This window comes from Neomonachus schauinslandi, chromosome 2, assembly GCF_002201575.2.
Source record: "Neomonachus schauinslandi chromosome 2, ASM220157v2, whole genome shotgun sequence".
NCBI lineage: Eukaryota > Metazoa > Chordata > Mammalia > Carnivora > Phocidae > Neomonachus > Neomonachus schauinslandi.
The window spans coordinates 165,607,905-165,634,386 of NC_058404.1; the positions used below are offsets into that span (position 1 = coordinate 165,607,905).

General features: G+C 34.1%; 1 protein-coding gene across 1 annotated transcript in view; it reads left to right on the forward strand.

Annotated features, from left to right (window-relative positions):
* The first annotated feature begins 399 nt into the window (after positions 1-399).
* GABRG1 (gamma-aminobutyric acid type A receptor subunit gamma1) overlaps positions 400-26,482 on the forward strand; it is a 75,969-nt gene continuing 49,886 nt past the window's right edge. Inside the window, exons 1-2 of the mRNA XM_021701659.1 lie at positions 400-665; positions 14,333-14,481. Coding sequence (XP_021557334.1) covers positions 562-665; positions 14,333-14,481 — 253 coding nt within the window. The 5' untranslated portion in view covers positions 400-561. The remainder of the gene's footprint in view (positions 666-14,332; positions 14,482-26,482) is intronic.

The following is a 26,482-nucleotide window of genomic DNA, read 5'->3' on the forward strand; positions in this document are numbered from 1 at the left end:
AATTAAACATTAGCAGAACCTTCGTGAGCCTGGGGAAAACCGATTAGGTATGTAAGCTTGCCACGGGTCTCTCTGGGAAGGCGGATTCAGAATTCAAACGCGGGAGAGAAAGAGGCAGTGGCCCCCGAAATAGTGTCAGGCAGGAGGGTAGGCCAGGGGGAAGAGGGAGGCTTCTTCCCCTAGGGAGGGATTCTGTCGAGGCCACTCAAACGTTTCTCCGAGGCTGAGAGAGAGAGAGAGAGAGAGAGAGAGAGAGAGAGAGAGAGAGAGAGGTTTGTTTTTCTTTTGGAAAGACGGAGCCCTTTCCCCCACTGGGCTCGATTTCTAGTAGGAGAAGCCCCGCCTCTTTGGGCCTTAGATTGGCCCAACTCTTTTTCAGATAATTTATGCCAGCATCCTCTGGGTCTGATTGGCTCCCCGGCTCAATTCCGCTGGGAGTCTCATCCTACCTGGTTGGGAGGTGTACTGCCTTGCCACTGTCCCCCGCCGTACTCTCCTGGCTGCTGCCGAGGTGCGAGAAAAAGTCCTAGCTTGGAGAACTGAGCGGAAAAAGCGATCCTGATGGGTTCTTGGAAAGCTTTTCTCTTCTCCCCTTTTCTTCTGTGGAGTCAAAGTAGAGTGGTGAGGCTGATGTTCTTGTTACTGACCCTGCATCTGGGAAACTGGTGAGTAAATTCAAGGACTTAAAACTATTCCTTGGGATCAACCCCCTTCCCCCTCATTTCTTTTCTTTTCTTTTCTTTTTTTTTGAAAACCATTCTAAGTTAAGTAAGTGGCATTTCTCTGGACACAAGCGCGGTATTTTACCATCATTTTATTTTCTGGTCAGATACACTTATTTTCAGATAGGATGAGACGAGCCTATGTATGAAAGCATGGAAGGCAGTTCAGTTTTGGATTTGTTTTGTTTTGTTTTGTTTTGGCTTGTTTGACTTGGCATAGTAGAAACTAGTAAAGGTTCAGTTCCTGGGAGATGGAGTAAAAATGATTTTGCTACTAAATTTAGCGAATGAATGTCACTGATGAACTTTCTGGATAATTCTGCATTTTAAAGAGAAAGTTATTTTAGAAACTTGTTACACAACATGGTATGTATGATGATTTTCTATAAACAAATATTGCTTTTTCTCTTACCTTTTTTTTTTTTTTTGCTATTTAGGAAAAACCCAAAGTTACATATGGAGAGAGATTATAAATATGGCTTAAAAATCAGGGTTGAGAGTGTGTTATATTTAAGTTAGAGATAACCATGTATATTTTATTGAGCTATCTGAATAATTTTTGTTTTAATTGGTTATCTACAAGGAGGTAAAAAATTGTATGGCTATGAATATGTGTGTGTGTGTGTGTGTGTGTGTGTGTGTGTGTGTAACAAAGAGAGAGAAAGAGAGAGACATCAGCAACCCCAAGCCTCCAATTTAACAGGAACAGGATTTGGGCTCCTTGGACTGTAATATCTTCCAATAAAACTTTGAAATCGTTCTGACAGAAAAATAAAATGCTCAGGTATTGTACTTGGATATAAGAGTAGTGGCTGAATGGAGTTAAAATATATTAAGACATAGACACTATTAAGGTCTTGGACATACTATTCATATCATGTAACTGTATTTTATATAAATGTATATTTAACATTATATTATTGTATTATGTGATCTTGTTTAGAACTCAAGTAAAATGCAATCACTATGCAGATGGAAACATGTCTTTATAACTACTTGCATCATTACTAAAAAAAAATGATGATGATGATTAATTTTACTATACAGCTAGAGTGAATATTTATGTCATTACCAGCAGATAGAACAACTATATTTTCTCTCCAAAAACAGAGAATAGATTAAGCTATGCTAAGCAATATTTGACTGGCCAGAAAATGTTTGACATATGATTTTTTTAAAAAGTATTATGGTTTTAGTTTATTTACCCTTTCCCCTTAGAAACTTAAATTTGTTCTGCATGGGCATGAACATACTACTGACTAATTATTTCCTGTATATAAGTTGTATCATAATCACTTATTTCTTTGAATATATTGTAAAATTATAGAAGATATTTTGGTCGATCATGTATCAGTGTTTTCATGCATCTTCATAATATTACAAATGAATCTGTATTCTCATAAGTAAAAACAGATTTACCCAGTGGTTTTCTGAAGTAACAACCTGTATGCTCCTTTGCCATTGTAAGTGCAAGTTTCCCTTGGAACCTAATAGACAAGCTGATTGATGAAATATCTAAAACAAAACATCTAAAGAGATAGTAAAGAAATCATATCTTTTGTTTTTGAGGCTATTTATATTACAATTATCATAATTGGTTCCAGAACTCTCTTCAAGTTGCTCAGAGTAAAAGAGTTATGTAGTACAGTGGACAGAGATGGGTTCTGGAAGTCTAGAGACATGATCTGTGTCAAGAGTCCTTACCCTCTTTGAACAGTTAATTCATCTAGGAAATGAAGGGCAGTAGGAGATCACTTATGCTTTCTACAAGTTTTCATATTCAGTATGTTTTAGATTTGAACTGAAACATAAAACAACTCAATCGTTGCTCTATTGGCTTTTGCAGTTTTCAAGAGTGAAATTCTAATTGGAATTCCATGTACTTTTTTTTTTTTTTTACCATATGTAAGAGTGAGTGAGAGAGAAGTGTTATGCAGTTAAAATAGATAAATAATTCATTTTATCATAATAGTATAGATGATTTGGATTATTCTGGCCAAACAATAAAAGAATATTAAAAAAATAAAGCTATATGTTGCTGTTATAATTAGCTGTCAGGGCCTCCATGATGAGAGTTTATGTCTTTAAAGTACCTACAGTTGTGGTGAAGTTTTCACCCTTTTAATATTTAGCTGGAGATAATGGGTGTCAACATGTATAAAACAGTTACATTCATATTTCCTTCTCCCTTTCTCCTTCTTTTGAGGGATGTTTCTTTTAAAACTAATCACAAATGGTTCTGTTTATAAGAATTCTGTTGTCATTGCTGGTTTCTAAAATAAATCTTCGAAGTCACCTATTTGGGGATTTGCCAAACTGGAAGTTGTTATTTCTTATATTTAATCAGAGACAATAGCTTGTTTCCTCATTAGTTTCCATCAAATGCATAAAGGAGAGACACTATTGATTTTTATATTGCTGAACTATGAAAGCCTATCCTACTGTTGTAACTAAAAGCTGTAGTCAAGGTTCCTGTGTTTCGTTCTCTGTGAAGCTCTATGGCATCTTGACAAGTTGGTTAAAATCTCCTAAGCTTGATTTGACTTATTTATAATGTTGAGAAAATCTAACTATAATCAGATTTTCAAGAAGCGTTGAAAAAAGTGCTTGGAGGTTTTAGTTATTCTAAAAAGTATTTATGATAAGCTTTGATTAAGAAGTTATATTTTGAGAGAGCCCAGGGAAAATAACATGTTTTTTTCCCCCAATTTCATGAGTCAATAATCATACAACTTAGCAGTCAGTTGCCAAAACGAAAATATTCAAATACACTTCCTTTATAAAATATATTATTTTCAAGTAATTTCAGTATTTTGTGGAGGTGGTAGTGATTGATTTTTCTTTAGGCATCTAATTTTTGACTTAATTTTCTAATAAAATACTGATGCAAACTTGAGGACAAAATTACCAAGTAATGATGTTCCATGATAACAGAATATTCAAAGAAGGACCGAGAGACAAAATGTTTTTGGAAACTAAAATGCAAATACTGTAATAGAGCAATCCCCTGTGTATAGAGTCTTATAGGTATATCCTTCTATTTTGTTCCATTATATACTATGGGACATACTTTTGCCTAAGCAACAAAAGGAAATGTTTGACTTTTCATTCAATCATTAAATAGGCTAATCTAATATTTTATAGTTATATAAAGGTGATTAAAATTTGTCTAAGAAAGTATTAATGAAGGCAGGGTCCCAAAGGAGAGGGGACAAGGCAGGGTGGAAAAGTGGGGGGAAAAAAGCTCTTGAGATATTATCAAAATATGATAAATGACTGCCATGAGGGAAAGAGGAAAGGTGTGCATAAATTAAATGTATGGGCCTCAGGGGAATAGTTCACATATACACAAGGTTCCAACTGAGAATCCTGGACTTGGCCATGAGAATGTAAATTCTAGTTTTAGCTCCACCATCTCCCACTAGGGTAATTTCAGGAAAATCTTTGAGGCAGAGAGTCCTCATTTGTGAAAATGGAAATGAAATTCTCCTTCCCAGCTTGTTTCAAGACCAAGAGAGAAAATTATTGCAAAATACATAACACTTAAAATTTTAACTGAAAAGATATAACAACAGATATTCTGAGAATTACAGTGATTCTAGTATTATTTATGCAGGTTAAAGTTGTCTCAAGTGCAGTAAAGTCCTTGAACCCTTATGCATTATTAGATATGTTTTGGATTCTGGAGAGATCATTCATTCTTTTATTCAACAAATATTTCTTGAAAGCCTGTTATGGGCCATACACAGTACAACATGCTGGGTTTACAGTGGCGGGCAGACTAGACCTGAGTGTTACCTGTATGCAGTTTATACTCACTGCTAAGGCCTAGATTTATGGTATTAATCAAAGCAAAACATCTTGTAGTCACAATAAAGAAACATACATTCAGAACTCCCAGGATGAACAGAACAGTCTGCTATTAGAACAGATCTCAATCAAGGAAAGAAAATTAGAGAGCCGTGAGATTTCTCATCACAGTACCAGAAGACTATGGGGGAAATGGCTCCAAGATTATAAAAACAAATGTTCAGCCTAGAACGTTACACTTAGCCAAGCAACCAATCAAGTATGAAGGGATAATACTGCTTAGATACTGTTCTTCTCCCCATTTTGCAGATGGGAAAACTGGGGCACAGCAATTTTTAGGAACTCGCTAAACATCTTCTTGCTGATAAATGCTGAATCCAAGACTCAAATCCATGTGTTCTATGCCCAGAGCCTGCATTCTTAACCACCACACTTCTCAGATTACAAATGCAATATAAGTCAAAGCAAATAACATGACTATGGATGAGTGGGGGAAAAAAGGATAAGAGGGATGGAAGGAATGAAGAAAGGAAAGAACAGACAATGCAATTGATAGAAACAGAGGAGGTATAAAAATCTACTGTGTACCTATCACATAATCTGGAATATTATGTGCAGTGCTAGATTAATTATTTTCGGAAAAACTTGAACAAAGTGAAGCCCTTGATCTAGAAAAAATATCATAGGATAAAGAGTTAAAAGCAAGAATTTGGAATTCAGATAAGTTTTTTTGAGGGCTCAAATAGGAACTTATTTCTAAGGATGCTATATAAAATCATGGTTGAATTTATTACACATAGGTATAGCGGGACAAATCATAACCAAGTAGTGAAAGCTACGTGAAGGCAGATTTTCTTTCAAAAGGCCTCTAACAGGGGCGCCTGGGTGGCTCAGTCATTAAGCGTCTGCCTGCAGCCCAGGTCATAATCCCAGGGTCCTGGGATCGAGCCCCGCATCGGGCTCCCTGCTCAGCTGGAAGCCTGCTTCTCCCTCTCCCACTCCCCCTGCTTGTGTTCTCTCTCTCGCTGTGTCTTTCTCTGTCAAATAAATAAATAAAATCTTTAAAAAAAACCCCAAAAACAAAAGGCCTCTAACAAAATAATGGATGCCTTATCACTAGACTTCTTCAAGTAGAAGCTTGTTAGAGTTCTTGTACTCTGTGGGAGGCAGATGAAATTTATGTCTCTTTCTATTTTTAAGTATCTCAGAATCTAATTCTATTTGTAGTAAAATAGTTTAACCAACTGAAGCCTCATGTTTCAGGAAATAGTCTTAGCTATTAATTCACTCAGTAAACGTTTATTGAGCATTAGCATTCATTCAACAAATATTTATTCAGTGCCTACTATGTGTTAAGCTGAGTTCTAGCAACTGGAGATGCAGTGGTAAGTCAGACAGAATCCTTGCCCTCATAGTGTTTGTATCCTGTATATAGGGCATGTATGTAACAGAAAAATGCTAGATGTGCAGGACAAAGAAGGCAGAGTCCCTGTCCCCAGTGACCCTGTACTCTAGTAGTTTACATTGATGATAAAATGCTGTATTTGCTATTCAGAATTTTAGATGAGCTATAATGGGGACACCAAGGAAACTGGTGTCAGTTGCAACTCTGGGGAAACACTGAATGTTCTCACTGTCATGGAACAGTATTAGTGAAGGAAAGAGAGAGAGAGAGATAACATTACTAGTCTGTGGCCAGTGGTATGGTTTAGTAGGCCTTTTGAAATTGAAAACTGTATTCCTATATCTTCTGGGAGATCCTTTACTCTGGTCATCTAACCTGTGGCATTAAAATAGCAACATCCTGTTATAACCTGTATCATTTAGTTTAATAGTGAACTTCTGAACTGTGGGAATCCTTTTCTCCCAGATACAATGTATTTGGAGATTTAAAATTTCTCCTTATTTTTAGACAAATACATTGAGTAACAGATACATTGAGTAACCCAGTAGTAGAGATCACGCTAAGCATTAAGGACAGAGAAGTAAAGTTGACAAAGACCCTCCACTCTAACCTGCAGCTACATGGGCATATCAGAAAGTCTATGATGAGAATATAGTTAGCCTAATATAAATAGTTTAATATTGGTGTGATTTGGTTCTCCAGGTAGCTTTAAGACTGCTAGAATCAAGGATTCTGTATAAGTTAATATTTGAGTAGAGTTAATATTTGAGTAGATTTCTAGGACTGTTACTTGTACAATTTGTGAATTGCTTAAATGCAGGGACATTACCTAACCTTTTATGCATCAGATATGTATAACTGGCAGAATAATCTTCCAACACTTGAAGAAGAGTGTTTTGAGTAAAGATTGCCTTTTCCACAAAATAGCCATATTGACTAGAACAAAGTAACCATATTGGCTAGATTAAATTTAAGTGTTACTCAGACATGTATGTTCTATAAACTAATCTGTGGTTCCATGCAGGTGGCTTATGAGTGTATGTTTGTGTTGTCATTTCCTTAGTAAGGGTTCTTTTTGAAAAACCTTCAAACTGTCACACCTGACAGTTTGAATGACTAGAAAGATAGTTTTGCTGCTTTTGTTCTATGCATCTGTATTCTCTCCTTTTTAAGTGAATGGGTCTGAAGGTATCCTTATGTCAATAAAAATATTTTAATCTCTCATTTTGTGATCCCAGGACTTAGGAAAAAAAGGTATATTTTTCTGCATTCAGAGGAACTAATTGCCATTTCTTTCTTTGGTTTAATTTTAAGATCTTTTAATATGTTTTCTAATTTAATAAACCTCCTCTTTGCAAAATTTTTAGCAGACTTCTAGAATTTATCTGATGCATAAGAGCACTGAAGACTTAGAGAATGTGAATGTCATAAAGAATTATATTGTTTCTAAGGCTAATTTATGTTCTGTCAGGATCTATGTATATAAGTTGGAACAATAGAGAATTTGGTTTTTATTTTAATATGCTTTCAAACCAATGGTCATTTTTAATAGACTTAATGAAAATTATGGTTTATTTTACCTCCTCTAAAAAATATGTTTTCTTTTTATTCTGGCAGGGCAAATTTCATCTAACAATTCTCTTGTTTAATGATTTCTTATAAACTCCCATATTGATTCTTCTAATTAGTTATGATGATTTTAACCTCTTACATCTGAATTATGGGATTCTGATTAAAACTTCATTAAATCTATAAGGTAATTTAGGGATAATATATTAACAATGTTGTTTTATAACCAAAATGTTTACTGTGCCTTTATTTTTTTTTTCTTTTTATATTCTTCATTTTTTTTTGTTTTTTCACATAAGACATATCTTCCTTATTACATTTCCTCTTAATAATTTTGTAAGTCATACTGTTATTATGAAAGAATTATTTTTGTTTTTATTTATGAGGGGTTAGTGCTAGTATCAGAAAGATACTTTGTTTTTTTAAATTAATTTTATATTACATTAGCTACAATAATAAATTCTCCTACTAAGGCAAATAGTTATAGTTTTTAGTTGTTTATTTTCTTGATTCACTGTAATTTTACCTGCAAATAGCAAGATGAGATCTAATATTCTTTCCATTTATTCAGTGAGTATTTTTATTGGACACCTACCATGTGTTAGGCATTGGGCTATGTGCCAATGATACCACATTGAAAACCTCAACCCTTACCTTCAATGAGCTTAGAGAAGGTCATAAATAAATAAGGTAGTTAATTAAGATGCAATGTGATCAATTTTATAGGAGAGTTAAGCCCTGGACATTTTGGAAACAAAGTGGAACACACTTACTTAATATTCTAGGTGAGGCTCCTTTCTCCTCCCTCAAATTTCCTAAGTATTCTTCTCTATGTGTGTTAAGTGATGGATCCTGTATTCCATTGTGCTAAAAAAAAAAAAAATGATCATCGAATTGAATGGACTATCATTTCACCTCTCTAAAACTCTGAAAGTTCAGATCTGTAACTGTAATGCTTTTACTTCTTTTGCTTCCCTACTAACTTTTACAAATAATAAAAATGATTCAGAGCTACAATTGTAGAAAGGAGCTTTGTACAAAAGAATTTAGCAGCTAGAATATAAAGGAAAAAAGAAAACAAGAAAATTCACATTTTTATTTTTTACTTTACTTTTCTTGTCTTAATTTCAGATCTAAAATCAATGGCTATATCTACTCTTTAAAAGCTAGCTCCCGTAGGCTTTGGCGTTAGGATATCTTCTACTCAGAAACATTAGAACAGGTATGTTTCTTTCCTGGAACTTGTCACTTAACTTATGCTTATAGAAACATATCTGATGTTTATAAACAAACACTAATCTGTAATGAGCAACAGCTCAGATGAGGCCTGGCTTTGGAGTTTCATCTCCATCGTCTAAACAGATTAACGGAAGAATTGTCCCCAGGTGTCAGAACCAGGACATTACAGTCACCTTTATATGAACTATATAAAGGGTGACTATATAATTTATCATCCAAATTAGGCCATTTTGTGAGTGAAAGAGGGTGCTATTATTATTCTAGGACAACAGGTGTAAACCAAAGCCATCCTGCGCAAACTCTGATGAATGTTTAGCCTTTTTATGAAAGACAGTTTCTATTAATTGATTGACTTGCTATAGGCTTATATTATTTTTCTCTAGCTATAAAGATGAATTCTCTTTATAATTGTATGGTATAACATATGTTGTTTTACTTAGCCTGTCTTAGTTATCACTAGTTCAAAACTTTTGCTTGTTTTATTAAGAACAGTAATACACTCATTAAAGCACTTTTTCACATGCAATAACTTATATAAACAGATTGATTTGTATCATGTCTTAAAATAGCTTAGACAAAAAAAGACAAACCGACACTGATGTACGTGACTCAAAATTTTTCGTTAGTAAATAATTAGCGCTGTCAATTAAAAAATGTGAGAAGCAGAAGCCTTGGAGATGCAGATGCCAAGATGAGATCAGACATGGAAGAGATTTTTGAGAGAAATGCCTGTGTGAGATAAAAGGAGAAGTGGAAGCAAGCTGAGGGGCCTCTGACATAATGGAGGTCTGACACCTCCATGGTGGTCGGTGGGGCAGGCCGGGGGGGGGGGGGGGGGGGGAAGACATTTGTGTCAAAAGAGTCTCAGACTGTCGAGCACTTCTAGTAAAGTTTCGACCAGGCCAGTGAGAGTTGTCTAACATGAGTTGCCCTTTAGAGGAGCCCCTCGTCCTGCAGGAATGGGTGTGTACTAGGACTGCCTCTATGTCCAGTTATTGCTGGAAGCAGCCCAGGGAAGTTTGGGTCTGGTGCAGATGTAGGTCTGGTCCGGAGGGCTGGCAGCTGGGGTGTCAGTCAACTCTGTTCCCGTGGAAGAGCCCGGCAGCAAATTTTCAGGGCTGCCATTGTTTTCTTGGCAGAGCATAAAGCTCTGCTTCTCTCTATAAAAGGCTCTGTTTAATTATTTGATTGTATGATTAGAAATTTATTTAAAAATTCTATCTGATTTATAGGAAAAGGCAGCTCATTTTTAGGTAGGCATTAATGACAAATGTATTTATATTACAAAATTCTACAGAAAGACTGTAGCATACTATTAATATACAAACAAAATTCAATTTTCTACAGCTCCGCTAGTGTAGAATACTTAGTGTACTCATTATGCCACTTTCCCATTAAACCTTCAGCCATTTTATACATAGGTTTTGGTAAAACAAATTGTTGTATGTTATTTTTCATATAACATTAGAATATGAAAGTAATTTTCTATTTTCGTAGGCTATTCACAAAATCAGTCAAATGGATACATCCATTACACCATAGGGTTACATAATTATTTACTTAAACATACTCAGTATTTAAAATTTGTGCTATCATAGATAATACTGTGATAAACATCTTTTCATATGATAGTCTTCTATATCATTTGTTTGAATAGTTTTCTCCTTTATTAGAAAATAAGATAATTTAGATCAGGAATACAACTTTGTCTTTGCATTTTCAGAAGTTAGCACACTTGCACTACATGATATTTCCTCTATAAATGAATTAAAGCATTGTATTGGAAGTTAAGCACACATGTTAGAAAGTCTTTTCATCGGAGCATGTGTGTGTGATTCCCTGAAATTATTATTCTAACCTTTTGGAATTCAAGGATGGAGATTAGCATCCTATCCATGCACAATCCAAATGTACTAATTATCTACCATAAGTGTTGCTGCATTCTTATGAATTAGAAAACTCACAGTCCAATCACACTGGATTTTTTAATAAAGATAAAATGAGATGATACTATGGAACCTTCCAAAAAAAAAAAAAAAGTGAGAGAAAATAGCCTTCAAATTAAGTTAATCTTCCTGGTTTTATTATTTAATAGGGTATGTCCTGGAAACTCTATAAATCTATTTTTTCTCATCTGTAAAGTAGAAATATTAATATTTATTTCATGAAATTACTCTGGATTAAATGACATAAGATGTGGAAAGAACGTAGCACACAATTCCTGAAACATGGTAAGAACTTAATGGTGCCTTCTAGGCACTCAGTTGTTGTTAGTAACAATAAAAACATCAATCTTTAAAATAACAGTTACTAAAGTTTTATACTCAGGGGTCTAAATGTATTTCCATTAATTATAAAATTATACTTATCCAAATTATTTAAAAGAAGTGCTTGAGCACGAGTCAAGAAAATCTCAGTGTTACCTAAGAAAATCATACTTCTTTCCCCCAAATGAATGGTCACTCAATGTATATAAACATTACAAAAATCCCCCAGCCTGTGAAAGATATTGAGACATCAGATAAACTATGTGAACTATTTTTTTAAATTATGACAAGTACTTTTTAATCACCCAAATAATATCAATAAGATCTTAATGTAATTAAAGAATATTCTGAAAGTAATTTAGAAAGCTTGGAGGGAAGATGTAGAAAAATCAACTATAATGAAATTTCCTTTCTGTTATTGCCAAAAATGAGGACAATTAGCTTTGTGATAGCACTGAGATTCTCATATTACCTCTGAGATAGCTGGGAAAATGGGAATATAAACCACTATGAACATGTGCTTTTGGATTATCAGGATGTTGCTACCGTTAAAAAATAGAAAAAGCTTTTTATTTATTTTTTTTTCCTGGAGACTTCCATTTAACTACAATCATGTTTCAAAGAAAGATCAACTGCTTATATGTGCAGTGGCCTGCCTCTAACCCCCAGATGTTTCATTCTATAAAACTGGGATTTAAAGTTAAATGGATGCTCTAAAATTTGGGTTGTTGCCAGTATCTTAGCAATTCTAATTAGATAAGATAACTTTCCTGGAGGACACACCAGCAGGGATTCTTAATACTTCAGGATTCTCAGTGCTTTAGTTTATGAATGAATGTGTGTGTGGGTCTGTATATATTTTATTGAAGGAAATAAGAAATTACATTAAATAAATCATGTAACTATATTTCCATAGTATATACTTTTTGAAGTTAAAGACAGCAGTACAATTAATATAAATAAGCTCTTCATTAAAAACCTGTTAACTAAATGTACCATAGGGGTTCACATATGAATTTAAGTTGTGTACTGTGGTGGTAAGCTACCCCCAAATCTCAGTGGCTTATGACACTAAATGTTGATTTCTCACTCAGGCTACATGGCCATTGTAGGTCAGCTGTGGCTTTGTCCATGTTGTCTTCACTCTGGGAATGAAGTAATGGTGTAGCCTCCAAGTATGGCTCATCTTTTGGTAGAAGGACAAGAGAGATATGGTGAACTGTGCACTGACATTAAATCTTCTGCTTGGTAGTGATGCATGTCACTTATATTCCATTAGCCAAAGCAAATCACAAGGCCACACCCGAGTTCAATAGATCAGGGAAGTATAATCCTCCTGTAAGGAAGGAACGTTTCAGGTCACACGACCAAGTTAGAAGTCAGTGGAGTGAAAAGTATAGTTCTCTGACAGGAAGGAGAGAAGAAATATTGAGAATAATAGCCCACCTTATTATCTGCTGATAATAACTATCAATAGAATTACTATGGAGAAGAAATGAGGTAGCAGATACTATAAAGGTGAAGTTTTAATTTATAATGTTAATTTGTACTCATTAAGGATAAAAAGGGTGGATGTTAATTAAACTTATGGTAATAATTTTGCTATAATATATCAAATCATTCTGTTACACATTTTAAATCTGTAGTATAATATATGTCAATTATATCTCAATAAAACTGGAAATCTTTTTAAAAGATTTATTTATTTTAGAGAGAGAGAGAGTGCATGTGAGTAGGAGGAGGGGCAGAAGGAGAGGGAGAAAATCCTTAAGCAGACTCCCCTCTAAGCTGGGAGCCTGAAGTAAGGCTCGATTTCAGGACCCTGAGATCATGACCTGAGCCAAAATCAAGAGTGGGCTGCTTAACTGACTGAGCTACCCAGGTGCCCCTGGAAAAAAATTTTTAAGAAGGATAAAGACGGTGAGGGCTGCATTAGCTAAGATGTTTTAAGTCCAAAGCAAAAGAAATCTAAAAGGATACCGTAGAAAAATCAACTCAAGATACTGAATTAAATTTGCATGTTTACTGCTAGAAGGAAGACTATCTCTGAAACATATGGAAATAACTCATGTATTTTGGATTTATCTGACACCAATGTCAGTGTTTAGTCTTTGGACCCTTTCTCACTGGAGGACTGAGATTTACTAGAGTAGGTGTTAAGTCTAAGAAGATCATACTCATTTGAAGGTGGCATTCTTTATGAGTAATAGAGAAGAGTAGTTTGTTACTTTTGATGAATTGTAGATGAATATCTATATTGCTGCATTTTCTACCATGGTGCAGAATTAAGCTGAATCCATGGGCTTGTTAAACACAGGGGTATAGTGAGAAGCATTAACTGGAGAGTTAGGACTTGATTCTCAGCTTTGCTAATAAGTGAGTTTGTGCATTGGCTAGTTCCCTACTGTCTTCAGTTTTCTCATTTATAAAATAAAGGCAGTGGTGTTATTTGATTTCTAAAGTCTGACTTCTAGTCATAAAACTTGATAGTCATGCCCCCCTCCAATATGTGGCAGGTGAGTCACCCATTCATGATTTGATGACAAGATATTCTCTGACAGGGCGCCTGGGTGGCTCAGTTGGTTAAGCGACTGCCTTCGGCTCAGGTCATGATCCTGGAGTCCCTGGATCGAGTCCCGCATCAGGCTCCCTGCTCGGCAGGGTGCCTGCTTCTCCCTCTGACCCTCCCCCCTCTCATGTGCTCTCTCTCTCTCATTCTCTCTGTCTCAAATAAATAAATAAAATCTTTAAAAAAAAAAAAAAAGATATTCTCTGACAAAGTTCTTGGAATATGATGTCTGTGTTCTTCTGAATTGAAAGGAAGAAACATAGATGTGTTCAATACTTTTCCCTTTAGTCTTCTTTTCTACACATGCATTTTTAAATATCTCACCAGTTATTACAAATTTTCCTGTATTTATTTACCTTTTATTTTGTATTTTTGGGTATGGTGGTTTAGAGTCACCACGTACAGTTGTGCAGAGTGTGTAGTGCACAAATCTACGACCACAGTTCACATTTTCAGTGCCTAATCTCTACAGCCTTTAATGACAGCTGTGGTGGCCAAGGTTTAATTTATTATTTCAATATTATGTGTTATGTTTCTTGTACTGAATTCTTAATTTTTGAGTATTATTATATCAGGATGGTTCATATGAGGAAAGCATTAGCCTTACTGAATGTAAAATATTATTAATGCTTTTTCCCCTCTTACTATTTCCTAACAAAATTATAAGAATTATGATTATCTTAAACTCTGTTTTTCAATACAGAATTTGGTTGAACTTTCTATCATTCAATTTTTTTTTTGAATTATTTAGTGTTGATAAAGTGGATGACGAAGATGATGAGGATTTAACAGTGAACAAAACCTGGGTCTTGGCACCAAAGATTCATGAAGGAGATATAACACAAATTCTCAACTCATTGCTTCAAGGTTATGACAATAAACTTCGCCCAGATATAGGAGGTAAGTTTGAGTTATCTGTTTGGGATTTTGGTGACTTTGGAAACCTTATTTATTGATGTTATTTTAATCATATAGCTCATATTCCTTGGGTATCTGCTGTATGTCAGAGACTGCTAGGTTTGATAATTATTAGTTAAATTGGCACTGTTGAGAAATTCACAGTCTGATGTGGGAAGAAAGGCATATAAATATTTTTGATGTAATTATTTTACAACTGCTACAATAAAGGGTACAATAGCAAAGTTTTGATAAATCTGCCTGAAAAGCTAAGAGGTATTTCATAAAAGAGAATATTTGAAAGGTAAGTAGGGTTCTAATTTTGTGCCAGTGCAGCACTGTCTTAATTAATTATAAGCCTGTAATAGTGTTGGTAATCCTACTTTGTTTTTCTTAGTCATTTGCATTTATGTATAAGTTTTATAATAATTAACTTCTAAGTCCCCCCCCAATGACTTATTAAAAACAAACAAAAATTATAAACCAGCCAACATTGTCATTGGGATTGCATTAAATCTATGGTCAGTATGGGGAAACTGAAATCATTACCATATTGAATTTTTACTATACTAAATTCATGAGCATCATGTATTTCTTTCTTCATATATATATATTTTTATTGTTGCCTATGAAGAAGTGTTGAATATATCTTACTAGATTTAATTCTATGTATTTGGAATTTTTGTTGCAAGTGTAAATAGATTTTTAAAAATTTATTTTCTAATTTTATATTAGCAGTATATAGAAAAAAAGTTATTTTGCATATTTATTTTGTCCACAGGAGCCTTGTGAAATTTTAATTACTTACTGTTATATTCTTCTAGATTTTCTACAAAGATAATGACTTACAAATAATGACTACATTGCAAATAGTATCTATTTGCAAATAATGAATATTTTACTTTATTTCCAAAATTATACTGTTTTCATGCCATGTTGCATTGGCTAAGACTAGAGTAAATTTTGGATAGTTTTGGGCTGTTCCTAATATCAGGGAGAGCAATTCATGTTTCACTATTAGGTATGATTGCTGTAGGCTTCTTTTTTTAAGACATTCTTTGTAAATCCTTTCTCTCCTTATTTTGCCAGAGTTCTTTTTTCCTCAATGTTTCAAATAATTTCTGTACATCTATTGAAATAATCATATGATTGTATATTGCCCTTTATTCTACTTACCATTTGTTCTATAAGTAACTGTCTGATTTTTAAACCTTAAACCAAATTTTCATTTCTGGAATAAATAGCACTTAGTTGTGATATGGTAACTTTAAAAAATATCACTAGATTCAGTTTTATATTTTGTTGTGGAATTTTACATCTATGTTCATAAAGGAATAGACATTTATTTTACTTCCTGTAATGTCTCTTTCAGTTTTGGAACCAAGATCATGCCAAGGTCTACAAATGAGTTCTGCTGTCCCTCACTTTTCGAGTTTATCTAAAATGGATGCTATTTCTTCCTTAAATATTTGGGAGAATTATTTGGTGAAGTCATGCTGGCCTAGAGTTTAATTTGGGAAAGAATTTTTTAACAATTCAATTACTTTAATAGTTTTAGTAAGTTGAACCTCTTAAGGAATATAAATTTTCAAATTTACTAGTGTTAAATTGTTTCATAATAACTTTTGTGATATTTTTAATGTTTCTAGGATCTGAGTTTTTTTCCCCTTTATCATTTCTGATATTAGTAATCTGTTCTTTTATTTATGAATCAATCTTGAAGGACTTTTTCAATTCTATTAGTATTGTCATAAAATCAAAATTTGGCTTTGTCAATTTCCTCTGTTGAAAAATTTACCTTTTTTTTAAGATTTATTTATTTGAGAGAGAAAGAGGGAAAGAGAAAGAAAGTGCGAACGTATGCGCAGGGGGAGGGATGGAGGGAGGGAGAGAGAGAGAATCCACAAGCTGACTAGGAGTGTGGGACCCTGGCAGGGAGGCTCAATCCCAAGACCCTAGGATCATGACCTGAGCGGAAACCAAGAATTGGTCACTTAACCGACTGAGCTGCCTGGGGGGTCTGAAAATTTTTCTTAAATTTCATTGTTTTACAACATTCGGCTTATTATGTTAATCTAATTTCCTCATATGCAATTTGATGTTTTCTCAGATTGCTTTAATTATTTAATTTTAAGGTAAAACTTAGACTTAATAAAATAGCATCCATACGTGGAATTTCCACAAACCCTTTAACCCTAATGTTAACATTTTATATAACCATAGAAATCCTAACCTAAGTCAAGAAAATAATATCAAGAATACCATTAACTACTCTACAAACCTTATTTAGATTATGGCATGTGCCTCACTAATGTCTTTTTATTTGTTTCGGAACTCCAACAAGGATCCCACAATGCATTTTGTTCTCATGTCTCTTTATTTTCCTCCAATCTGATATAATTTTTATTTTTCTGTATGTTTCATAAACTTGACAACCTTAAAGAGTACTGGCCAGTTGAATGTCTGTCAGTTTGTCTGATATTTTCATTATTCCACTGAGTTGATACATTTTTTGCTAAGGATAACACAGAAGTGATGTTGTGCCCTTTCAGTGTGTTCTATCAGGAGGTACATGATGTTAGTATATCTTATTGCTGGTGATATTAATTTTAACACTTGGTTTAGTATGGTTTCTTCTAGGTTTCTCCACTGTAAATTTATTATTTTTCCCCTTCTAGATTAATACATATGTTGTGAGGAGATACTGTCAGGAGGACAGCCAACTATGTAAAAATGTCTCAGCACATATTTGTCCATTAAGCTAGTATCCATCAATGATTCTTATCTGTAACAGTATTTATTACTGTGCTGTTTGCCAAATGGTGACTCATTATTATCATCACTCCTTCTATGCATATTATTTGTAATTCTACTATAAGGAAGAGCTGTGGCTTATCCTCCATTTATTTATCTACTCATTTATACTCAGTGTAGACTTATACATATGTTTTATTTTATAGCTTATAACCCATTATTATCATTATTTTGTTGCTAAAAATAAACTTGGCACTGGGACTTCCTATAGTTTGGCTTCTGTGTCCTTTCATATGTCCCCATCATTTTCTGATCACATCCTTACTTTTTAGTACATAAGATATTCCTGGCTTATCTTGATCCAAGCAATAAAATTCACCATTTCTCCAAGGTATTTAGAAATCAAGATCAGGGGCGCCTGGGTGGCTCAGTTGGTTAAGTGACTGCCTTCAGCTCAGGTCATGATCCTGGAGTCCCGGGATTGAGTCCCGCATCGGACTCCCTGCTCGGTGGGGAGTCTGCTTCTCCCTCTGATCCTCTTCCCTCTCGTGCTCTCTGTCTCTCATTCTCTCTCTCTCAAATAAAATCTTAAAAAAAAAAAAGAAATCAAAATCAGGGCAGTAGGTATATTCATTAATATTGGGTGTTATTGCTTCTTAACCATTTCAGTGAGCAGAAGTAGAAAATATATGTTCTACAAACACATTCATGGGCATCTATATTTCTATATCTGTCCTTTCTTACATGTATTATAAACCATGAGTTCATACTGATAGTTCTGCTTCCAAACTAAACACCATGGGGTTCATTCTAGTGTTTCCTCTTTCCTCATTTGTAATTCCTTTTTCCAACAGTGAGACATCTGGCTCTGATTTATCCATAGTATATTTTCTTATTTTTTCAATTCCAGTAAATACAAAATGTAGTTCTAAAATTTTAACATGTCATTTGTCTATGAAAACAAATTAACTAGAATAAAATACTCAAGTACAATTATTTTCATCTTTAGCTTTACAGAATGTAATTAAAATATTGTTCAACAAAGTTAACTTAGGTTCTTATCTTTCCTATTCCCTTCAATGGTTATTTTATTCATTTCTAATACAGTTTGGCTCAAGTATTACTGGCTATATTCCACTTTGAGTGGAATTCATCCATGTCTACTTTTAGTACTTGCATGGTTTTATTTGTTTATATTTAATTCCCTAGTCCATTAGGAGTTACTGTATGGTACAAAGTATGAATCTAATTTTTCTCTTTACTGAATGGCTTTTCTGTTGGCTAAACATCATTTATGAAAGAAATCAATCTTTGCTTCTGTTATTTGAGACACCCACTTTCTCATATTTTACATTTTCTTATGAACTTTGGTTATTTCTGATCTTCCATTCCCTCATTTGTTTTTCTATGTGTCACTACACTATAGTAATAGTAGAGACTCAACAGTATATTGAGGCTAAAACATTTTGTATTAATGTCTTATAAGGCTAATTCCATGTCATATTTTCATTTGTTTTGTTTTTCCTTTCAGTTTATCTGGCTTCTTTTTTTTTGAGAGGGAGAGGGGGGCTGGGAGGGGTGGAGAAAGGGAGAGAGAGAATCTTAAGCAGGCTCTACACCCAGGGCCGAGCCCCATTAGGGGCTCCATCTCATGACCCTGAGATCATCACCTGAGCCAGAGTCAAGAGTTGGTTGCTTAATTGACTGGGCCACCCAGGTGCCTTATTTTTGCATTTTTTTAATAATAATAAATTTAGCTCTATTAGAAAAAAAAAACCTCACAATACTTGTTTGTATGTTTATTGGGATCACGTTAAATTTGTAAATTAACTTTGGGAGAACTAACATCTTCATAACACTGAGTCAACTAATATGGGAACATGGGCTGTCTTTGAATTCTTCATATTTATTTTGCATCTTTCAGGAATATTTTAAAGATTTACTCATACAGATTTTTCACATTTTAAAAATTGAGTCCTAAGTATTTAATTTTTTCCCTGACGTAAAGGGTAGTTTCTCAACTATAATGTCCTCTACTGGTTATTAATTTTGTGTATCAATGTTATTGATTTATGAATGCTTATTTTATATCCTACTTCCCTCCTGCTGCTTTACTGACTTTTTTATGGTTTAAGCATTATCTGACTTTTCAAAATATGCTATCGTATCATATATAAAGATAATTTTATTTTTTCTTTACCAGTTCATATGCAACTAATTGATGATGTCTCTTATCTAATAGCATTTACTAATATCTCTAGTATAATATTGAGTAATAGTGGAGATTGTGAGTAACTTGACCCTTTTCTAGATCTTAGTGGAAATGACTAATGTTTTGTCGTACAAAGATTTACATTAAGAAATTATCCCTCAACTTTCTTGGTTTTGTTTTTATATTTTTTATTTTTATTTATTTATTTATTTATTTGAATGAAATCTTTTTTTTTTTTAAGATTTTATTTATTTATTTGACAGAGAGAGACACAGCGAGAGAGGGAACACAAGCAGGGGGAGGGGGAGAGGGAGAAGCGGGCTTCCCGCGGAGCAGGGAGCCCGATGAGGGGCTCGATCCCAGGACCCTGGGATCATGACCTGAGCCAAAGGCAGACGCTTAACGACTGAGCCACCCAGCCGCCCCTGAAATCTTTTTTTTTAAGATTTTATTTATTTATTTGTGTGTGTGGGAGAGAGAGAGCACAAGCAGGGGGAGCAGCAGGTGCAGAAAGAGAAGCAGACTCCCCACTGAGCAGGGAGCCTGATGCCGGGCTTGATCCCAGGACCCTGAGATCATGATCAAACCTAAGGCAGCCAATTAACCAACTTAGCCACCCAGGTGCCCCTTGATTTTGTTTTTAAATCAGGAAATTGGTATTAAAATTTGTCAAAGGCATTTTCTGTATTTCTGGAAATAATTATGAATATTTTCCTCCTTAGATCTATTAATATGATAAATAATATTAATTGAAACAATTTGCATCCTGGAGTAAAGCCTCCTTGGCCATGAGGTGTTGGATGAGGTGTTGGATTCCATTTGCCAATGTACTATTTAGTATTTTGCATTGGTATTCATGAATGATATTCATGTTTCATTTTATATTTGAGTACTGTCTTCATCTTTCTTAGATATCCTTTTTATATTTGTTTCATGATAGGGAGTTTTCATTTATTCTCAAAAGTCTAGCAATTTATTGAGCTTTAGTGACAACTGGTCTTTGGAGATTTTATAGAATCCATTGTAAAATCATCCAGGTCTCATGTTTTTTGGAAATAATCACCTTGTTTTCCTATGGAAATTGATCTTTTTATACTTTATACTCTGTCAGGATGAATTTTGGTAATCTGTATTTCCTTAAGAAAAATGTCCCTTTTATCTATGTTTTCAAGTTTATTTGCAATGAAGTCTTCAAAGTAGTGTCTTAGGATTTTAAAAAGTTTCTTCTGTTTCAAACTTTACTTTTGCTTTTGTAATTTCTTACTTTATATGTTGTATTATTACCCCCTTTTTCTGGCCAAGAAAATTAAAATACTATTTTCCTCTACTTTGTCAATGTCCTCCAAAGCTCAGGATCCCATTTATTAATGAGTTCTACCATTTTTGTCTTAACTTCCTCATAATTTCTACCTTGTCTTTATTACAACCTTCACTGTATTTTATTTTGTTTTACTTTTTTCTTGTTTTTTTAGTTTTTGACCTGGGAATTTAATGATTTCTTTTCACTCTAAGTTTTTGGCATGTTACTATCTGTCTTTCCTTGCTTCTTTTGTAGATTTTGCCTCATAAAAGTAGCTGCTTTGTTATTTGGTTTATAAATATCCTGTGTATTATCTTCACAATGACTTGTGGCTTTAAACATTAAAAAGGAGACCTTAATTGTCGTTTCTAAAGCTTTTTGACTTAATTTATGCTTAAATTATGCTTCTTTTTCTTCTGTTTCTTCAGTTCAGTCAATTCTCTGGTCATTTCTTCCTATTTGTTTTTTTTCATGTGTGGGACGGGGAGAGGACATTTCTTTACTTATTTTCTGAATTTCTGATTCAAGGGTTTTTTTTTTTTCTTACCCTCAAATAGTTGTTTGAATCCTTTTGACCGTTTAGAGTATTGTCTTACAACTTTTTTATTTTTTGGGTTAGTATTTTTTGAAGAGATTTTCCACAGTTGATTTGTCCTGGGTCTTGATTTCTTATTTCTGCAACAATTTTGTATGGATCTCTTCCCTTTTTCCCCTACTGTGTTTCTAATTTGCAAGTATTTTTTAAGATTCCTAATTCATCGACGTTCTTTTATGTCATTATAGCAAATCCAGATACTTTAAATGAATTTGTTTGTAGGTGGTGCATATTTGTTTCATGCTAGGGGAGGGATGGTATGATTTCCAATTCACTGGTTCTCTTTTCTTGTAGGAGCATGAAATCCCCCCCTTTGCTTCATTTCCTGCACCCAATTTTTAAAGCCCGCTTCTTTTTTCCCTTTTGACATTTTTTTTTCCACCCCAAAACTACTTATTTTGGAGACTGCTCTTTTACATCACATATATTGGTAGATCGCTTTCCTGTTAGTTCTTGTTCTGGCCATAGGACACATTTTAAACACTTTCAGATTTATGGCACGCTCATTCTCTCTACTTGTCCTCTTACATCTACTTTTGGTAAGTAACTCTCTTCTTTCTTCCTCTGTTTAGCTTAGTCTGCTTTGCTTACTACAAATTCTTGCATTAGAACAGATTTGAGAAAGAGCTTGAGAGATTTTTTGCCAGGATTTGGTGGTTTTTGTTTTTTTATTTTTCTTTTACAGTTGTTTTAGAATTTGGGCATTCTCTGTCTTCAAGTTATGCTGAGGCCATAGTTTTTGGGTACTTGTATTTTTCCCTTTTTTGTTGTTCTATATATTTTTGGAGGAAATGTTAAGAGATGAAGACATAAGAAATTTGTACAAATTTCCTCTAAACCTTTCTATAGCCTTTCACAGTTTATTCCTTTATAATTACTTCTTGGACACATTGGCTAGTTTAAGTGAATAATGCTTAATTTAAAAAACTAGGTTGTGTTGTGGGTATATTTTTGTTATTGATACCTAACAATTTGATTTTCTTCCAAGAACATACTCAAGTTCAGTTTATTATTCTTGTTGCTCAAATAATCTAGATAGCAACTTTTTTGTGTTATTTTTTATATTTTTGTATTAAAAATATCTAACTGAAACCATTAATTTTTCTATTTTTCTTAAGTCCATTCAGTTTTTGCTTAATATATAATGAAACTCTTTAGGTACATACAAATTTAGGATTCTTATGACTTTTTATTGAATAGAAGTTTTATATTTGGATTTTGTTTACTTTATTATTAAGTATTACAATCTTTTTCTTTTAAATAAAGTGGTTAGCGCAGATAAATTTAAGGTAAATATTGTATATATATATTTTAAATCTACTGCTATTATATTTGTTTTGTTTTTCTAATCTGCTTAATCTGCTCTACAAAGTTTTTTTTTCTCTATTCTTTCCCTCACTTGGATTCATCACATAGTTATAGTTTTATTTTCTCTTTATAGTATCTTATTAAATATAGAATTATTTATCATTTTTAGTGATTAAAATGTTTATTCTTACTTTATTAGATTTAATCATAAGCAAATAACTTTATTACAATTCAAGGACATTTCAAGCCATTTACCACAGAAACTCTAGTCCTTTTTTGATATTATATCTATGTATTTTTATGCTGTATTTTGAAATAACAAAATTATTTTAAAGTGTTTAAAAGCAATTAATGTTTACCAAGAAATTACTCCCTTTGGTATTCTTTCCTTTCTTCATACTGTGTTTCCATTTAGAAAAATATTCCTCTCAGTATTTCTTCTGGTGTAAATCTCATGGCAAAAAATTATTTCAGTTTTTATTGAAAATATTTTTATGTCACCTTCATTTGAATGATATTTTCTTTTTTTTTTTTAAGATTTTATTTATTTATTTATTTGAGAGAGAGAATGAGATAGAGAGAGAGCATGAGAGGGGGGAGGGTCAGAGGGAGAAGCAGACTCCCTGCTGAGCAGGGAGCCCGATGTGGGACTCGATCCTGGGACTCCAGGATCATGACCTGAGCTGAAGGCAGTCGCTTAACCAACTGAGCCACCCAGGCGCCCCTGAATGATATTTTCAATGAATATTTAAACTCAGGGTAGCTGCTGTTTCCAAACTTTATAAACCTCACTCCATTTTCTTCTCAATTCTATTATTTCCATTGAAAAAAATCACTTTTCAACAACAATGTTACTGTTTTAGAAATAAACTATTTTTTAAATCTCTGTTTGTAGGTTTTCTTTGTCTTTGTTTTCTGCAGTTTTATATAAGGTTCCCAGACTTTTTTGTTGTGTTTTTGGTATTTGGGAGAATTTGCAGGATTTCTTGAATCTATTTGTTGGAATTTCTGATTGCTTTTGGAAAATTCTTCGCCAATATTTCTTCAAATATTTTTTCTATCTCAATTTCTCTGTGGCTCCAATTGCTGATGTTTGACTCTTTCCCTATGTCCAGCATGTCTCATACACTTTTATATAATTTTCATTGTTTCTCTCCGTGTTTCATTCTTTTTTTATTATTGACCCCTTTTCTAGTTTCATAATTCTTACTTGCAGTATTTGCATATGATTTTTAAAGTATTTCAAGTATTTTATCAAATTTGCCATCTTTTCATCATTTTCTTATATATATTAACTGTAATTATTTTAAAGTCTGATAATCACAATATCTTGATCACTTGTGTGACTTTTTAAAAAATTTCTTTTTTGGGGCACCTGGGTGGCTCAGTCGGTTAAGTGTCTGCCTTTGGCTCAGGTCATGATCTCAGGGTTCTGGGATCGAGCCCTGCATCAGGCTCCCTGCTCAGCAGAGAGCCTGCTTCTCTCTCTCTCTCTCCCTCTGCTGCTCCCTCTGCTTGTGCTCTCTCTCTATCTGTCTCTCTTTGTGTCAGATAAATAAATAAATAAATCTTTTTCTTTTTCATTTTATCTCTTGGTTTAAGGTGATTGACCTCTGTTTCATTTATGGTATGTTAATTTTTTATTGAATGCCAGTAGAGTATATTAAAAATAATGGAGATTTAGATGATGTTATTTCTTTCCAGAGAGGATTTTAATTTTGGTAGTAGAGTCAAGAAAGGAAATTGCCTTCATTTGGCTCAAACCAGTATATTTCCTTTTGTAAAACTTTCCTTTTCCCCAGGGCATAACCATTTGAAGTCTCTCAACTGATAGCCTGAGGTTTGTACTAAGAAACCTTTTCCTTGGGGCGCCTGGGTGGCTCAGTTGGTTAAGCGACTGCCTTCGGCTCAGGTCATGATCCTGGAGTCCCGGGATCGAGTCCCGCATCAGGCTCCCTGCTCAGCAGGGAGTCTGCTTCTCCCACTGACCCTTCCCCTCTCATGCTCTCTGTCTCCCATTCTCTCTCTCAGATAAATAAATAAAACCTTTAAAAAAAAAAAAAGAAACCTTTTCCTTGATGGCCCCAGAGATGCCGGAAATAGCTGAAACCTCTCCATATTATTTTAGACGCCTAGCAGCTGATTTATATTTGGTTTCTTAACATCACACTGTGCATATGCACAATTTAGGAATTAGTAAAAACCTTGAGGGGGAATTTCATGTAGAATGCCTGATTGAATCCTCTCTTGTTCATTTAGTTGCAGGGAAGTCTTGGCTGTCTTGACAGCCCTGAACTCCAATTTTGTCTCTCTAGCCCAGTGAGACAGATACAAGTTCTAAGTCACTCTCCTTTTTTAATCACCATTTTTGTGCAGTAAAACAGCAAATGCACCGAAGGGGAAAAGTGGCCAGTATAATGCAGAGCTTACATCACTGCATTTACATTCTTTCCAGGAAATTGTTGCATCAAATCCTGATTTTGTTAGCTGCTGTGTGATTCTTTCAATAATTTTTTTTTAATTTTAAATAAATCATATAGTCATGTTCATTGAGATGGTTAATTTGATACCAATTATTTATCATAAGAAGCAGAAATCTGTACTTCCATTTTACTCCTCATACTTCACTATTATTAGTTGATACTCCCTTTTCTTCCTGTAAATAAGATCCCTGAAATAGATCATCACCATATCCCTGGTCGCTAAAACAATACCTGAAGCATAAATTTAAGGTTTCACTTACTGTTTGCTGAATGAGTATTTGCTGAATAGAAGCCAGTGTATATAATCTTTTTTATTCCATGTGTAGGTATTTTGACAGTTCTACCTCATCAATTTAGCATTTTAAGTACATTATTTCAGATCAAGATATGGACTTTCAAATTCCATGTACATCTGTGACATCGTCACTTAGTTTAATAGTGTAGCTTAAACATGTCCTAAGAACCGTGATAATCATACTGTGCATAGCAGCATTTTCTCTGTGCACCTCAGAGTATACATAATGAATGTCTTACTTGTTGAGGTGCTCTTTGCAGGCATTCCTTTCTGTCCAAAATTTCATTAGCATCTTTATTCTTCACTGATGTTATGAAAACTTATATAGTGAACTTACTGAAGACTTTTAAACTTAATGGCAAATTGACATTAAGGTTTTATAATTCTAGTAAAGGTTGTATAATTCTAGTAAATTTTCAACTACTGTATGTTGAATCCTTTTCATTTCTTAACAAGTTTTTGGGTAGAGTCTATGGCTTTCCAAGAAGTTTCAGTGATTCATATAGTTTGATCTAATCCAGGAATTAATATCTGAACAGAATTAATGCTATCACTCTCCCAGGACACAGGGTAGACGAGTGCCACCAGAGAGGGACTTGGTGGGGTGAGGAAGGGAGCAGATGTCATCTGCTCTTTTATTCAATCTGCTTTACTCTTCTAGGTTCTTAGTGATGGGAACATGCAGGAGATATGAAGCGGAATGGTCTTTGTGTTCATTTAATTGGGTGCAGTTGAAACCTTTGTCTTGTGAGTTTTCACTTCATTTCTGGCACACACCAACTGGCCCTTGATGTACTTTGAGAAGCAGTTGTATAAATAACAAGTTTTATGGGTAGGAGGGTAGGATTAATTTCTGTTGTTTGTTCATAGGCATTTTAACTGTTTATTTCCTTGACGTGGGAAATTGAGATGGTTCTCTCTTCCACCCGCCTTAGCTCCTTTCATCAACAAGATCATGCTCCTGGTGTACAACTTTCTTGTGTCAAAAAACTGGTGAGATCCCTCTAGCCTAGTCAGTTTCTTTCGATGTGAGTTATACTCACAAGAAATTACAATA